The sequence below is a fragment of the Cuculus canorus genome, chromosome 2 (genome assembly GCF_017976375.1).
Source record: "Cuculus canorus isolate bCucCan1 chromosome 2, bCucCan1.pri, whole genome shotgun sequence".
In the NCBI taxonomy this organism is placed as follows: Eukaryota; Metazoa; Chordata; class Aves; order Cuculiformes; family Cuculidae; genus Cuculus; species Cuculus canorus.
In genome coordinates this window covers 17,152,188-17,167,935 of record NC_071402.1, presented here as the reverse complement: position 1 = coordinate 17,167,935, position 15,748 = coordinate 17,152,188, and the positions used below count along the sequence as shown (strand labels likewise).

At 37.1% G+C, this 15,748-nt stretch overlaps 1 protein-coding gene across 7 annotated transcripts in view; it reads right to left on the bottom strand.

The window, feature by feature from the left end:
• Positions 1–3,519: 3,519 nt before the first annotated feature.
• The window catches only part of TRPS1 (transcriptional repressor GATA binding 1), a 213,530-nt gene continuing 201,301 nt past the window's right edge, over positions 3,520–15,748 (bottom strand). For all 7 annotated transcript variants that reach the window (XM_054059249.1, XM_054059255.1, XM_054059254.1 and 4 more), the window contains 2 exons: positions 12,191–12,313; positions 3,520–7,139 (listed from right to left, as the gene is read on the bottom strand). In XM_054059249.1, the coding sequence (XP_053915224.1) occupies positions 6,078–7,139; positions 12,191–12,313 (1,185 nt within the window). In that variant the 3' untranslated portion in view covers positions 3,520–6,077. The remainder of the gene's footprint in view (positions 7,140–12,190; positions 12,314–15,748) is intronic.

The following is a 15,748-nucleotide window of genomic DNA, read 5'->3' as shown; positions in this document are numbered from 1 at the left end:
CCAGTATTTTGTATAAGAGTGAACAGTCGCTCGACCATGGAGATGAGACAAAACCTATGGAGAAAGGAAATTATAGTATAATGGAAAAGATGGCCAGGAGCCATACCACCCTGGGCTGTGAGCTCATCGAAACATAAATGCCAAGCTGAGTTGATTTGGTCAGTGCTCCGATCCAGGATCTGAGGAAACCTAGGAAGCTGCCAGAGAAAGTGGTGGTAGCAACATTGTAGGTGGTGCTGTCTGGTCTTGAGATACCATGGTGTCAATAACATGTGTGATGGGAGTGAGCAGGATTTCCTAGATGAGTCGTGGGCATGATGTGAAACCACAGTCCTGAGGATTGGGGAATATGTAAAGACTTTGAAATTAATAGGATTAATTAAATAAGATTATTTAAAGGCCTTTGTGTGAAAGGTAGAATTGGTATCCCTAGGGTACCAATCACAGTTCAGGATCAGGCTTTCTTACATAATTTCTCAAAATTATTCCAATATTGGTTTTTCTCCGGGGCAGCAGAAAAAAAATCAATAAAGTAATACCAGGCTGCCAGAGTTTTAAAAAAAGTTCAGACCTCTTTGAAACAGCCTTTCACTCTAAACCCTGTCATTAACTTGAATGAATTTTGGATCACATCTAGAGTCCTTTATATAGGACTGTGCAATACGGCTTATCTATTTTTGAAGGAGCACCTCTCTTTTCATGCATTTTCATGCATTTGCCTTTGCCTTTCAGCTATAAACACCAGCCTTTACCCATAGATGCTGTCAGGCCCTGTCATGCTCTCAAAGCAGCTTGAATCCAGATTGTTTTCCTTGCCAGTCCCACTATGATGTAATGACACTGTGACATTGCATTCTCCCCAGAAACAATGACATGAATCTGATTTATAACTGGTGGTAAAACTTTATTATTCAAGTTTAGATGTAACAGACATCTTTGCTGCCTGAAGATTGTTTGCATAAGAAATACACCAAGAACATGTTTGTGAGTAGAAATGAACATGCACTATGAAAACCAAAAAACAAAACAAAACAAAAAAACCCAAAACAAAACAAAAAACACATCCATGTATGTTGTAAGGACAAAACATTAAGAGCCAGCATTCTAGAGTCAAATCAGGGCTACAAGTTTAATGATGGTTTTTAGCAACATGAAATCATTCTTTATGATGTACTTTTTTCTTTTTTCCTTTTTTTTTTCTTTTTTTTTTTTTCCTTTTCCTGCTGGTGAATTTTCTATAAGCTAAATTTACAATGGCATTTTGAGATGTTTCCTTTTCTCCTGTTCTCCTTCTACATAGAGCTCAGTGGCCGAAGTGATAGGAATGGAAAACTGTGGTTGTTGTTATAATGTTTATTCTTAGAATTTTACTTTACTAAGTATACTCAAACAAATGAAACTGGTATTTATCTGGCTGGCAGCCATTAAATCATTGTCTTTTATCTTCCTAGAAAGAGGTAAATTTGGGTATATGTGATAACTATATAGGTAATATCTCACCAATTGCCAGCTTTCCAGATCTGGCTGAACAAAATGAAATCGTGAGGAAGAGGCTAGGGAGGAATCCTATTCCGAGGTGAGGAAATTATGTAAATCATTCTATTTGGCCCATCTTAACTTTACAGAAAAGTTTAGAAGGGATTTCTCACTTATCTATCACATTTGGGATACGTTGAAAAATTACTTGTTATTCCTTGCCAAGTATAACTGTCTCCACAGAAGCAGAAGGAAATATATCTACTCTTCTGGCTGAACAGAAGGGAACTTCTAATCTCTTTGGCTTTTCCTGACCAGTATTAGGCATTAACATGTTAAGTCAGCCAAGAAAAATCAATACAGGAGAAAAAACGGGAATATATTTAGACATCCTGGGCAAAAAGTAGATGGTAGACAACATCCTTAGCACATAAAGCAAGTAGTTATAACTACAAAGGCAACCTGTCCTGTCCAAGGATGGACGTGAAAGTCCATCCCTGAACTGAGTACTAAGTCATAGTTGCCAAACCAGGTCTTCTCATTGCACAACCACTGTGTTTAAGGACTGTATATGACTAGCATCAGTCCCTTTTGTCCTGCTGCCCCTCTAACTGCAAAAGTAATCTCTCACCCACAGGGTGCTTTAACTTTTTAAGATGCATCTACCTTCTCTCTCTTTAAAACTGTCACAATGTGCAACAGCCCATTTTTAAGGAAAAACTGAGATACAAGTATCCAGTGTTCCCCCCGCCTTTCTGGATGGTCAACCAAAATTAAGGGAGGAGTTTTAATAGCACAGTGGCTATTAGGTGCAAAACTTCTTTTGGAAAGAATTCTCAGTTCAGCACCTGAATGCAGACAGTGCTTTGGAAAATCCTCGTCTCCTGCTGCATTAGCCTATGGGGCAGCAGCCACAAAGTGATAGCTTAGAGATAGTCTGGCTGGCAGAAGATGCTGCATGAGGGTCCCCCCTATACAGAGTGTTAATGGAAACATTGTTCCTGTTCTGCAATCTGATTGATAGCAGGCACCACAAATCCTCTGGGTTTGAGCAATCTACTTACTTTGTGGTCCAAGTTGTGACATGTTTTAAGATCTCAAAACTATCATCCCTTAATAAGAGAAGTACAACACCTTGAAGACACTGACAAGTTGAGAACAAAGAATGATTCTTCAAAGTTTAATTTTGAGTGCTGTAAATTGATTGAAAAGTAGTGGGTGCAAAAAATTATTTGTGTGTGCTAACACTGGTTTCTATTGGAGTGCTATCGAACAAGATTATTTTTTTTCAGCATCAGGATTTATTTTTCTTATGATTAATATCCACTTTGAGGGGGTCTGTAAGAGGGATGGAGTCACTGCTCTGTTACAAAACAAAACTGTGGTCCTCCCAACCCAATCAAAGAGAACAGGCTACGGCAAGATCCCATTTCTTACAAAGCAGAAATCTTAGAACATCTCAATATGTCATGGCTAGAACAATGAACTTTTTCCATTTTTATTTGCACCCTCTAGGTGTGTAATAAGAATATTCAAAAAACTGTCTTGTTCTTTGCACTCATAAGATTTCATTTCTCCTTATCCCCAAACCCCGATATGTGCATTTCCTGGTTTTGGCCTCTTAGCAAGAGGTTTTATGAAGTACAGGGTGATGCTTAAATTTTATAATGCGCATGTCCCCATAAAATATTTTGCCATAAGATGCAGCTTCCATCAACAAAGAAGCCACGGGAACTGGCAGGTCTTAGAAGAAGTACGTCAAACCAGTAACTACTGTTAACCTGCAGCCAGCTACCTCTGAAGCTGATAAAATCACCACTTAGTGAGTCTAACATGTTTCTTGGAAAAGCTGAAAAGGACACACACTCGACCCTGACATAACAAAACAAGGGCAATCTATTTCAGTCCCCACAGAATAAAAAGAAACAAAAAAATACCCAACAAAAATAAATCCACAAAAACCAAGTCAGAACTTATTATTGGAGAACAACAGTAAAAATATAACCAGACTTTGTCTAGCACTGGTATCAAGCAGGAGATTAATCTAAAAAATAGTCGAAGAATGTGGCCCAATATCCTTTGCTAACCTAGAACACTATTCAAGGGTTATAGAACTCAACCACAAACAGATTGAGTGGGACTTTCCATATGCTGCTCACCAGTATAGAAGCAATGGGTGGAGCAGGAAGGAATGCAAGCCTAATGCTGAACAATAGCCTGCCTGTGCCTAACAAATCAGAGAAACTGTGCAATAACATTTCATCCGTATGAAAATGTAACACGTAAAATACTGCCAAGGTCAGCAAGACCTTTGGTGATCAGCTGTGTAAGTGCTTCTCATGCATGATGATGTTTGTTGCTGGTTGCTTTAGGCACATTACTTTTCAAAAGACTATCAAAGTGCTGAACGGTTAGGCTAGTTCCTCCCCGTTTGTCCTTTTGCCAACCCCTATAAGACATTTCCTATCACCTCTTCTTTTATCTTCCACCTCCCTGTCTATCTGGTTAAGTATCTTATAAGTGCACCAAATTCTAGAAGGGAGAGTGGTGAGATTCAGGTAAGTTAAATACAAGAACATTTTTTTGTGATGCTTTAGTTTCAATTACATGAAAATCTGAGAAAGACGGCATGTAAGTGAGATCAGAATAGGACCCTTTACATATAACCTCAAGTGAGGATTTAGTCCAGAAATATTTTTATAGAACATTTTAAACAATAAAATGCATGAATGGAGAAATAAAAGACAACATAATATCTGAAAGACATTTTAAACTTCATTCGCTGCAACATTCATGAACCAGCTGAGCTACACCTGCCATCCAGCCATAAGGAACTAAGACCCTGCACTGCGAAAAAGAAACAAACCCAAACAAAACAAAAAAAGCAACTGCGTAATATTGTAAAAATGAGAGTGCAATGCTACTACAGAATGCAATAAAACATCAGTGCTGCATCGTCAAACAGCACTTATCAAAATAATTTCTGAAATGTTTCTTCTGAAACACAGACAAAGCAATAAAAAGAGGATATATGTTTATCATTTTAAGCATAACAATGTGAGTTAAGAGCTTAAGAATACAAAAGTACTTGGAATGAATAGTGCTACCCTTTTTTTCCTAAGTAGGCATAAAAATATTTTCATTTCCTTCTTGTTTTTCCATACCATTAATATCAACAAATTTCATTCATTTCATGTTATCGTTTACAACTTTAATGCACACACACAGAAAAAAAGATACCTACTGCAATAGAAATAGTTGCTTCATTACCTTGTTTGCTACATTTGCAAATGTAAACAGCGAGGCAGAGCCAGAACTGACTCTAATGCATGATGGAATATCTTTGTTGCATACGTACACTGTAGAAAATAATTATTCAATATGTCAGGCACCATTATTTGAAATGTAATACATTAATATTTACTAGAAAAATAAGGTTTTTTCTATTTGTTCTCCCAACTTCTTTAATGAAATAAGTTAATCTGACAGTGCATCCAGTAGCTTGTAATATCTTCTACATCCCTGTGGCAAAATAATAAACTACTGGTTGGGACACTATAATGAAAATGATTAAAGTCAGTTCTTGTACACCCTTGTAGCAAGCATGGAGGCTCGTCTAACAGCACCTTTAACCAATTATTTAATATTTAGTTATTTAGCCCTATTTCCCTGAGCAGTTATGCTGAGGAGCTTTCCCTTCATGGATAGATTTTACAAAGCTTTAAGTATTAAAAAGTACTATGAAGACATTTAATGCTACTTAGCAAAAGCTGGTATAAGTCTACTGAAGGGATTGACTGGTATGTATAGCAATGTTAAGCCTGTGGAGAAGTAACCTTAGACTTTAAGATTTAGAAATGTAATATATTAAAAATATATTAAAATAAAATACAGCAGGTTACCTTGTTCTATGCAAATTAAACGCGGAGTGTGGCTTCTGTATTAGAGACTTCACTTGCACAAAATGGCTTGCCTATACTAAAGTGTGCCAGAAAGAATGTAGTGATAAAATGGTAGCTAAAAATCAGCTGACTCTGAGAAACACCTAGGTGAAATTGTTGCAAAAGCTTTGACAAAGTGATCCTAAGGCATGTTGTAGGGCAGAAATTAGCCCAAATTAAAGAAAAGAAATGACCTTTCAACATCTGTATATTTAACAAGTTTAGTTCTTATATACAGTGTGCATATGTTCACTATACCCCTGCAGCAGTATATACATATACACATCTTTGCACTCTTGCAGTTATGTCTCTTACACAATAGCAAAGGTATTAATTGTCCGGTAAAATTTTCTCAAGGTTATTCACCATGATTCACTGCATTCTGGCTAGCTTTGGTGGGCCATGCCCCATATATTATCTTCTCCCCCTTCTGGCCACCATCCACTGTTCTTTTTTTTCTTGGTAACCCACTCATTTAAAAGGAAAAAAAAATTAAGACGAAAAAGCAAAAAAAAAAAAAAAGAAGAAAACAAGGGATTTAATATTGGATAAGGCATGCTCTCTATATGAAGTGCTTTATAGGTCTTCACAAGACATTACAAGCTATTGAATTCCCATCAAGGAAACCTATTTCTGTTTAATTGTGCTAAGTGCTAAGGTTTACTCTTTAGGTTTTCCATTCTTTTCAGCTTGTGCATTGTTCCTGTGTAGGCCCCTCTGGATGTGAGTTGTGAAGTCATACTTGTCCGTGCAAAGATGCTGGCATATGCTGCACTGGAAAGGTCCACTGTCACCATGGCAACTCATATGCAAAGCATACATCACTTCATCCAGAAAGACAATGCCACAGTGCACACACTTGGTAGAAAGTTCATCTTGAGTACTTCTATCAACTTTCTCTGTTTTTACTACATTCAAGGGACCTTCATTTTTTACATTTGGTGGTGCCTTACTCTTTTCCTTGGAGGCACCATTTGCAGTTGGCCCAGGTCTGGAATGCTTTATCGCCAAATCTAGAGGAATGTCATTGTCTGATCCAACAGCTGAAAAATGAGGAGGCAGATTAAAGGTGGGATAAGGCACATAGTTTTGGCAAGGATTTGGTAGGCCAGGCACATGACTCAAGTAGTGTGGATTCCCAGGAACAGACAGCTTATATTTACTCCAGAATCTCAGCCAGTCAGCTTCACTCTGAAAGTCATTGTGTACAAACGGAAGTCCAAAAAGTGGGTACTGGTATTTTTCAATAGGGCTTCCAGGTGGTGAATAGTTCGGGTGTTTCGCAGGTCTCATGTATTTCTCTATTGGGCTGCCTCTCTCTGAGCTTCCTTTTCCTTCCGATATTGATGAACTGTTTCCTGGGTCTCCAGTACTTTCCTGAGGACTTTTTATCTGAATGTGCAAAGGTTGCATCCTTTTGTGAATATCCAGAGTTTGGCTGACCAATATTGGCTGCTGAGCAGAATGGCTTTTAGTCAATGAACCTGGGGCCTCATATTTACTGAGGCTGGGAAGCTGAATTTCTCTCTGATGACCTTCAGGTAAATGATCCTCTGACCTCCTCTCTAAGGGGCTTCCATTGACTTGTTCCTCACTGCTACCCCTCTGCTGTTTGTTTAGTTGCTCAGCCTGAAGTGCCTCCGGGTTAAGGCGCTTTCTTGTTCGTCTCCGAATGATCTGCTCACCATTGTTCTGCTTAATTATATTTAAAGGCCTGGGAGTCTGCATGGAACATACACATAATGAACAAAAGGAAAAGAGAAAGACACATTAAACAAATCTGTGAGATCACACTCACACAAATTTGTCTTTTCTTTCGTGAAGATCTATATTATGAGTTTTATGGGAATGACCAGATATCAACCCAAATGCTTGAGGAACTCCTGGCCCATCATGGCAAAAATAAATTATTAATCGGTTTATTTTATCAAATTAAGTAAAAAATCTTAGACACGCTATATTTTTTACTTAAAAAACATGAAAAATCCAAGCTGTAAAAGCATTCATTACCCCTTACTCCTGAAAAATTCCAGGAGATACATGCTGTAAAAGGGTGCTGAGATCTGGGGATGAGGTTGGAGAAGTATGGCCCTATGCACTAGTGTTAATCTATGCACCATGTCACCAGAGCTGGTATCAGGCAGCAGTTCGCACAGATCACGCTCTGACAAGAATGGTGTAACACTTACCTTGATACCCACCCTGCTCTGACAAGGATAGAAAATGCAAGCAAATACAGGGTTTGCTGACCACCACTGCCATCAGCTAGCAAAAGGTGGTGGGTGGCGTGATGGCAGCTGGGAAGGGACTAAGAAATATGGAGAAGAAAGCCCAGGAATACTTTTCCTATGCACAAAAAGATCTTACTGGGACTTTGGTTCCATGTCCTCCTCCTTCATCCCTACCGTATGTCTTTCTAAATGTTACTGATGTTGTGCTAATAAGTCATGAGGAAGAGGTGCCCTCTGAAGGTGGGAAAGACGTCTGTAAAGAAAAAAGCATCACAGAAGAGGCAGAGACAATCAAGTGTGGACTTGCTACTTCCCCACACCAGCTTAGGGTAGGTGGCTGATTTAGATGATAACAGAAAATACTTTTCCATGATGTAAAAAAAAAAATAGTATTAGGAAGCCAGGCCCTAACAGGAAGGACACAGTATGTGAAAGAAAGATGGTGCTGTAATTTTGCTATGGGTTGCTCTTCTGGGCAGATGCTAAAAAACCAAAAACTACCCAGAAGTCTTTCAGTTTGGTGTGTTGGCAGTTGCCATTTTTGTCTCATCCAAATGCACAGATAATGCTATCTTGGTTGGAGGCCAGAAAAACTTATATGTTTATTCAGAAATTTTCTTTTTAACATTGTTTTAAAGTATAGGTACAATTTCAGCCTACAGACAACACCTAAAACAAGTTGTACCTTGAATGAAACATAATGTACATATATTAATAACTTTGAATTAATATAAAAATGTCCAGGGCTGGAAGAGCATTCAATCTATTATTTGTAGAGATCTAATTTCATTCTTGACTTGCCATCCTCCTGTTCCATTTTCCCTATTCATTTCCCTGAGGTTGGCCATTCTTAGTGTTAAACTACATTTTAGGCTATGTAGTTACTTGTTAAGATTTTGCTTTCTATTAAAACTCTAAATCAGAAGAAATATACACTTTGATTTAAACTTTTAATGAGTAAAATTTAAACTTAGCAGAAAACCAGCAGCTTGAAACAGCCTCCTCAAATAGATCAAAGTTGAGGCAAAATCATGTTTAGCTAAAATTAGACTATTTTCTATGTAAATTCTATACAAAGAAAGTGTAGAATTTGCAGAATCAATAGCCAATTAATAGGCATCAGTACATACTCTTTATTAAAACTTAGTGTAATTTCCTCAACTTTTTATGACAATTCTAACACTGTCATTCTGGCATGCTGTGAGAGATCTTACAATATCGTTGGTGTTGCTCTTATCAAATTTTTATTTATACACAACAGACCATCTTCATATGGCTTCAACCATAATCTTTTTGAAATACTTTAAGTTTTACTTCTGCTCTTCATGCTACCTTTATGAAGTCTGATCCCAGAAGTAGTTAAAAAGAAAAACCTTCATACTTGTGATTAAGGACCCTCACACACTTGTTCATAGTTCACGCTCTTCCAAGTTATGCGCCATTAGAAGCAAAGGCTGTAGGTCTGATTTAAAAATCCGTCAGTGGAGTAAAGCTACTTACATTCTTCTTCCTCAGAGTAGCAAGTTGCAGATAGAAATGCCCTGTATTTGGTTGCAACTGAGGCCGACAGAAAAGTTTAAGGTCCCCTCTTCATTTTCAATGGGGTATTAAATTTAAAAGATAGCAGAAACCGGAACTTTACTTTTAAAATGCTTTATGTCAGATCCTTAACTATATGTTATACATAATTTATTGTATGTGCTCACAAAGACTTTTTTGCCCTCTCTATATCAATTAGCAATCTCCCTGAATTTATGAGCAACTTTAAAAAATAATTTACAAAACTCAACAAATAGTTCCGTAAATTTTTGTGATGACAATTCCAAGATACCATGGGAAACAGTGATCTCTCCACTACAAGATCAGGTGTGTTTAATCCTAGAATAATATGCTGTAACTTCTACCTAAAGAAGTCCAAGGATGTGGCCAAGGAAGCACTATGGAACAAAATCTAGCTTCCATAACTGAGTTAGAGCTATTAAAAAACAAGGAACAGTGCTACAATATAAACGGTCAAATTTATGATTCCGGGGAGACAAGGAATATAGTTTTCTTTGTCGGCAAATGTGAATATTGTATATATGTTTGCAGTGAACTGGGAGTATTTTTTTCTCTAAAATTATTTTAATAATTGACCATTGGAATATTATTACACATTTCTTAACACAGCTGTCTGAATTAGAGTAGAAAAATGTGAAAAATCTGGCAAGTTACATGTCAATGACTCCCGGACAGACTGAACAATCTTCAAAATTTCTTGAAAAATTATTCAAGGGTATAACAGAAATGCAAATGTGAATTATAGCAGAAATCACTACCATGTTATAACATTTGTCTGTCACTATCACCTGGAAGTATCTCCCAGACCATAGATTTTTCTTCCTAGACTTCTTAATTCAAAAACATACAAAACAAATACTGTGATTTTTCACGAAGAGAGAGCTAGCTAGACAGGCAGACAGATAAAAGAAACTTTAATCTTTCTTGTGCCAGTCTAAAGAGCATCCCTTTGCATGGTACTGTCTCAAAACGTGTCCCAAAGGAGAGATTTGTTTGACTATTTCAGACTCCAGCTCACAATGGAGTTGCTACAGTACCACAGCAGAGTGTAGGCTTAATTAAATTCTTCGCATTTGTTTGGTCAAGGTTCAATTGAAGATATTAATGTCAGCTGCCCATTGAATGACAGCTTATTGCGATGCTTGAACAGTGCAGCTAAACGATGGTGTCAGCTTCTCATTTTCTAGATGTGTAAAATAAAGCTTGACATTGTATTGCTAATCATTATTGTTGGAAGCACCCAGTTTGTTCCTACTGGTTCATAAGTATTATCTGAGCTACGTGTTTGATTTCAAAACTGATTCTTGTGGCTTTTGTTCATTCAATAAATTATGCTCATAATTACAATAAATCACAGCAATATAGTTTAGAAAAGTATATTTTAAAAAGTGGAAAATGGGGGCTGTGAATGGAAGTTCTACAAACAACTGGACTCGGATGTCAAATGAATATTAGAAAGGAAACTGTTCTCCTTTAAAACTTTATGGTTGCTTGCCACTGATGGTTTTCCTTAAATTAGACATTATATCTAGAACTTCGAGAGATATTCAGGAAGATGATACTTTCTGCAAGATTCAGCCAAGATGCTGGCCAAAGATTGTGCATTAGTTCATCTTCTCCGCTCAGATATTACCTGACTGTCTGGGTTGTTCTGGAGCTTAAAAGCAGTTATTGACCTCAGAATGACAGCACATGGCAGTAACCTTTCATACTGGTTTTGCTGCTTTTAAAAAATGGAATCCTATTCTTTTTTTTATTAAATGGGCTGGACAGGATCTTGAGTAAATAGGATTGTTACATGGTCTCTACATAAGATGTAGGGTAAAATTCACAGCCACTACTGAAGAATTTAGAATCTGGTGCCTCAAATTTAAAGACAAATAGGCATAGGCTCTTGGGAGTCTTAATGCATTTGTAATATAGTTTCCTAAGTGGCTTCTTTCTCTTTTATAATTGAAAATGCAACTTCTGAAAAAGCTTTAAAAAATATGCACTCACAGCCACAGCACAGATTTCTGATTTGGGCTCTAAGCCTAAGTTGTTATGTTGTCCTAGCAAACTCCCAAAGGCAGCCTCAGTTTCTATTTCCAAAAAAATGGTAACACTTTAACTTCACGGGGATATTGTAAAAATTAATTAAACACAGTCAAATATTGGTCATCTGACTCTCCCATGTGCTTCTGTTAGAGCAGGAATAGTATTTAACTCATGACTCTTAACCTAAAAGATTTGGAGCATTTTGGCACTGACCCAAGGAAACACTTAAGCACATCTTTTCTGGACCTGGACTAGAGCATTCAACATCTTTAAGGATCAAGCCAAGTCCTAGTGTAGATAAGACGAAAAGCAATATAGACAGTCCATGACTATTACTTATTCCGTGCCTGATCCTGAGGGATGGTGTATCTTCCCCTCAGCTCAGGGATGAGTGCCATCAAGTGAGTAGCTTCCTTTGTGAGTTATTTCCGAATCCTCCAGCAGACTATATGAACTGTAGAAATAAAAGCAAGAAAACCCCACTACCCCATATCTCCAGGAAACTTACTGTCAAGAATAACGAGGGGGAAAGAAGTGAAAGAAAACAAAAACCACAGCAAGGGCTATTTTTTATATAGATGTGATATCGAACCTCAAGAATATTTTTTTTCACTATGAACATAAGGGCCCTTGAATTTAAAGAACTTTCATGACAACACATATTACGTCTTTAAGTGGAATTCCCAGAAAAGAAATAATTTCCCCTTATTTTTTAAAAATAATTAAATATATCACTGGTGATCTCAAACATGACTACCCACAGCATCTCAGCCTGTTTCATAATGAATCACATCTGATCCCAAAGTGACCATACTGCAAAACTCTGTTTGGAAATTAACTGCAGGCCAGGGAGTGGTACTAATCACACAACCAGACAAGACCACAGCTGCCCAGTATAGCTGTATAACCCCTTTTTTTCTGAACAAACCAGTAAGTTCTTCCTACCGAGTGAAGCTTCTGGTAGAGGCCACACGCATTGCATACATATCCACCATTTGCATTCTTTCGCCAGAGAGAGGTCTTTGTGGTCAGGCAATTGGCACAAAAAACACCCGAGCCTCTACGTCTCTGAAATAAGGAAGAAAAAGAAAAAGAAAAAACACACAGAAAAAAAAAAAAACAGGTCAGAGGTGAGTCACATGAGTTGCGGAGTTAGGACAAATCAACACAGGAGTTTTGTCTCTAGACTGGCAACAATGACAGTATAAAACCACACTGCCCATAATGAGGTCAGGTTCAATTGTGCTTAATAGGCACCACTGATTTTCTTTATAATTAACCCTAGAGTGATGGATGAGGTGTGTGAAACACCAAAGCCTTTTCAGAATAACAGCTTTAACTTTTTGAACTTCAGGTTTTGTGCATTTAATGATGGTTTCTAAACAGCAAATTCTGAAATCCCCCCCCTCTGGAAGTTGACAGAGAACATTCTGTAAACTTCTCCTGGTTTGCTCACCCTATTTCACAACAGATTATTATTTTTTTTAAGTTTGATCAGTAACAAGTATTCTGAAACAACATGACTTTAATTAACTACAGTTTGTATCTGCGTCATACCAATTCCTTTAATAGAGATTATGCTTCATTAATTGAATACATGATATTTAGTTCCAGTCTTTCCCACTTACTTCTAAAATCAGTATAAGCTACCATGGACTTCCCACAGCCCACTAAGACTGAGAAGTAACCTCTGCCAAACAAAGAAAAGTACATTATTCTTAATGAGACCTTTTTTTGAACTTCCCCCCAAACCCCAGAAAACACTGTCTCATCAATGGATAGATTTATTTATTTTATTTCAGTCAGGCAAAGAAAGGCACAGTACAACTTTCTTAAATACAAATTGATTTTTATCCAGACTGCGCTGTGCATTCATCAGCTTTCATAATTATCCAGAAATATTTGATAGTAGACATGTTTATGAGTATCGCCTGTTATGGAGTAATGATTTTATTAAACTTCTTATTTAAACAAAAGTCAGGATGTGTTTGTGGGCACAAATGTTAATAAGCAGGAAATGGAATTCTTTTGCTGAAAAGAAAATCTGCATTTCAGCTCTGTTTCATTTTTCCAAAGGAAAAAATATCAGTAAGAAACATTCAGCATCTAAGATAAGAATGGGTGAGTACAGGGAAAATCAGCCTGGGTGAAAACTAATTTTATTATAAATTAAAAATTACAAACACTATAGGTCAAAATTTCAGTGTTCCATAAAATTAAAGTAATTTATTTAACTTTAGCCCATACTGTAGAAGACTAGTGTTCATGCCAAAAAAATACAATGGTTATAATTGTACTCTGATACATTTCAAATGGAAAGCTTTCTGCAGACATAATTTTGGCTTCAAGACTGGAACACTTTCTTGGCACTGAAAGGGCATTTGATTCATCGGGTGTTTCACAATGTATCACTAAAAAGACCTGGTGAGCAGCCAGTTCCCTATAGGGTAATTTTTCCATCCAGATGCAAGTGCTATCAGAGGCCCTCGTCAGCTAAACTAATTATGATCCTGCATTTGCTGATGCCTGCTCACTCTAACATTCGACATCCTCCATTAATCATCAATACAAGGAAAATGAATGAAACGTAAAGAAACAAGGGCTGGTAAGCTGCACAGCCATAAAAATCTGAAATGAGTGCAATAATTTAACAAGATTGGGAAAATGTTTTTAGTGAGCACAAAGTCAAGCTAACAATTGCCCTTTTAAACCAAGAACACAATTTCATTAGTACAGCAGGTTGTGCTACTTTAAAGTGATACAATAAGACAGAGATTATCATCCAGATAATTGCTCTCTCACCCCCTTACATCATCCCCTACTTTGTCTCTTGAATCAGAAGCAGTAATATACTACATCTTTCTCAATTTGACCAGGTGGAGAACTAAATGGTAGTTGATGTCCTTCAGCAAAAAATCTAACCAGTTGTGTATACGAGACACAGCTCACTGTGAAGGTGCACTCGTCTACCAGAAAACTGAGGCTCCCAGTTCTTTCTGCGGTTCCATATCCTTACACAACTTCATCCGGCTGCTGAAATATTTTCCTTAGAGTACAATAAAGCTTTACTAAACCTAATTTGGTCCTCTTGAAGAGTGAGAAGTTTCCAAGTGGAAATGACTGCACATGGCCAAGTTTCAGATACAACTGCAGAACTGTTCCTTTCCATTCCTACTTTTTATCTGCTGGCCTATGGCTTCTTGGTGTGGTGTATTAATGCAGTGGAGTCTTCACCTGAGTCTGTCATTCCACCCTTTCATTTCTGTTTGTGTTCCTTGATTTTGGGAAATACACTCTACAAAGTCTGGAAGACTCATAAAATATATAGAGAGCAGTCTAGCTTATATACTGTATTTGACAGAAGGTATAATAACACCCGAATTTTCATTGAATGCTATGGAACTAGTAAATCTTTGAAACATTGACAAAAGTAACTCACTTTTTTCTCTTTTTTAATCTCTGACTTGAACTAGACATTTTTTTGCAATGAAATAATACAATGACTACAGATAACAACAATCTACAAAATACCTACTAGCAGCTAGATGTATCAAAACCCTACACCTATGCTTGCTTAGTACTTACAAACTATCTGTTTAAAATTCCAAAGTAGTTCAGGTAAAGATCCTTCCATAAATTTAATGCAAAGTATATAAATTCATCTTACGTGCTTTTCTAAGTGTTGCATCTTATCTTTCTTTAGCCTCTTTCATTTCTGTATTATTTAAGGACCTTACAGGATAATCAATGAAGATTATTTCTCTACCTAAGTGTTCTAACATAGATTACATTTACTAATAAATTAAGAATTAAACCACATCTGAAAAAAAATAATTACTGTTAATTTATTGAGCTTTTTGGTTATGAAGTAGTTCTTATAGCAGGGACACACAGCTTTAGAACACATTTCCTGGCATGAAACAGGACTGTGGCAAAATTGGACTAAATATTCCTGACTCCCAAATTCTACTCAACCCAGAATGGACCTGCTCATCCAAATACACCTGGGAAATTTTGATGATGCCTAGAAGAACAAATGGAGGCTGTTTCTAAAAGCCTACAATGCCTGTAGTCCTCTTTTCTTAAACAACACAGTTTTTCAAGAAAATAAAAAAAGAGCAAAACCCGAGGCCTTTCTCTCCCATATACCAAGTTCTATAAAAGTTACTGGCCAACAGAATTTTTTTTTTTTTTTTCTGACTGAGTTTGTCTGGCTCTGCATACTCAGTGTTTGTACAAGTCAATAATAATATTTCTGGTTTTCTGGGAATTCTCACAAAGAAACAAGCAGTTGAGCTCCAATGCAGCAAGGTCTGTGCAACAGCATTGTTTAAATAACCTCTTAAGATCAGTCCAGAAAAGGTTAGTCAACAGAGCAAGTCCTGGGCTGGGTAGAGCCACAGGAAAAAAAGTTTCAGTCTGTGATCAATGCCATTGATACTAAGTTGAGTTATCCGTTAAACTTTGCTGTACAGCTTTGGAATAATAAGCCAAAAGGGTCTA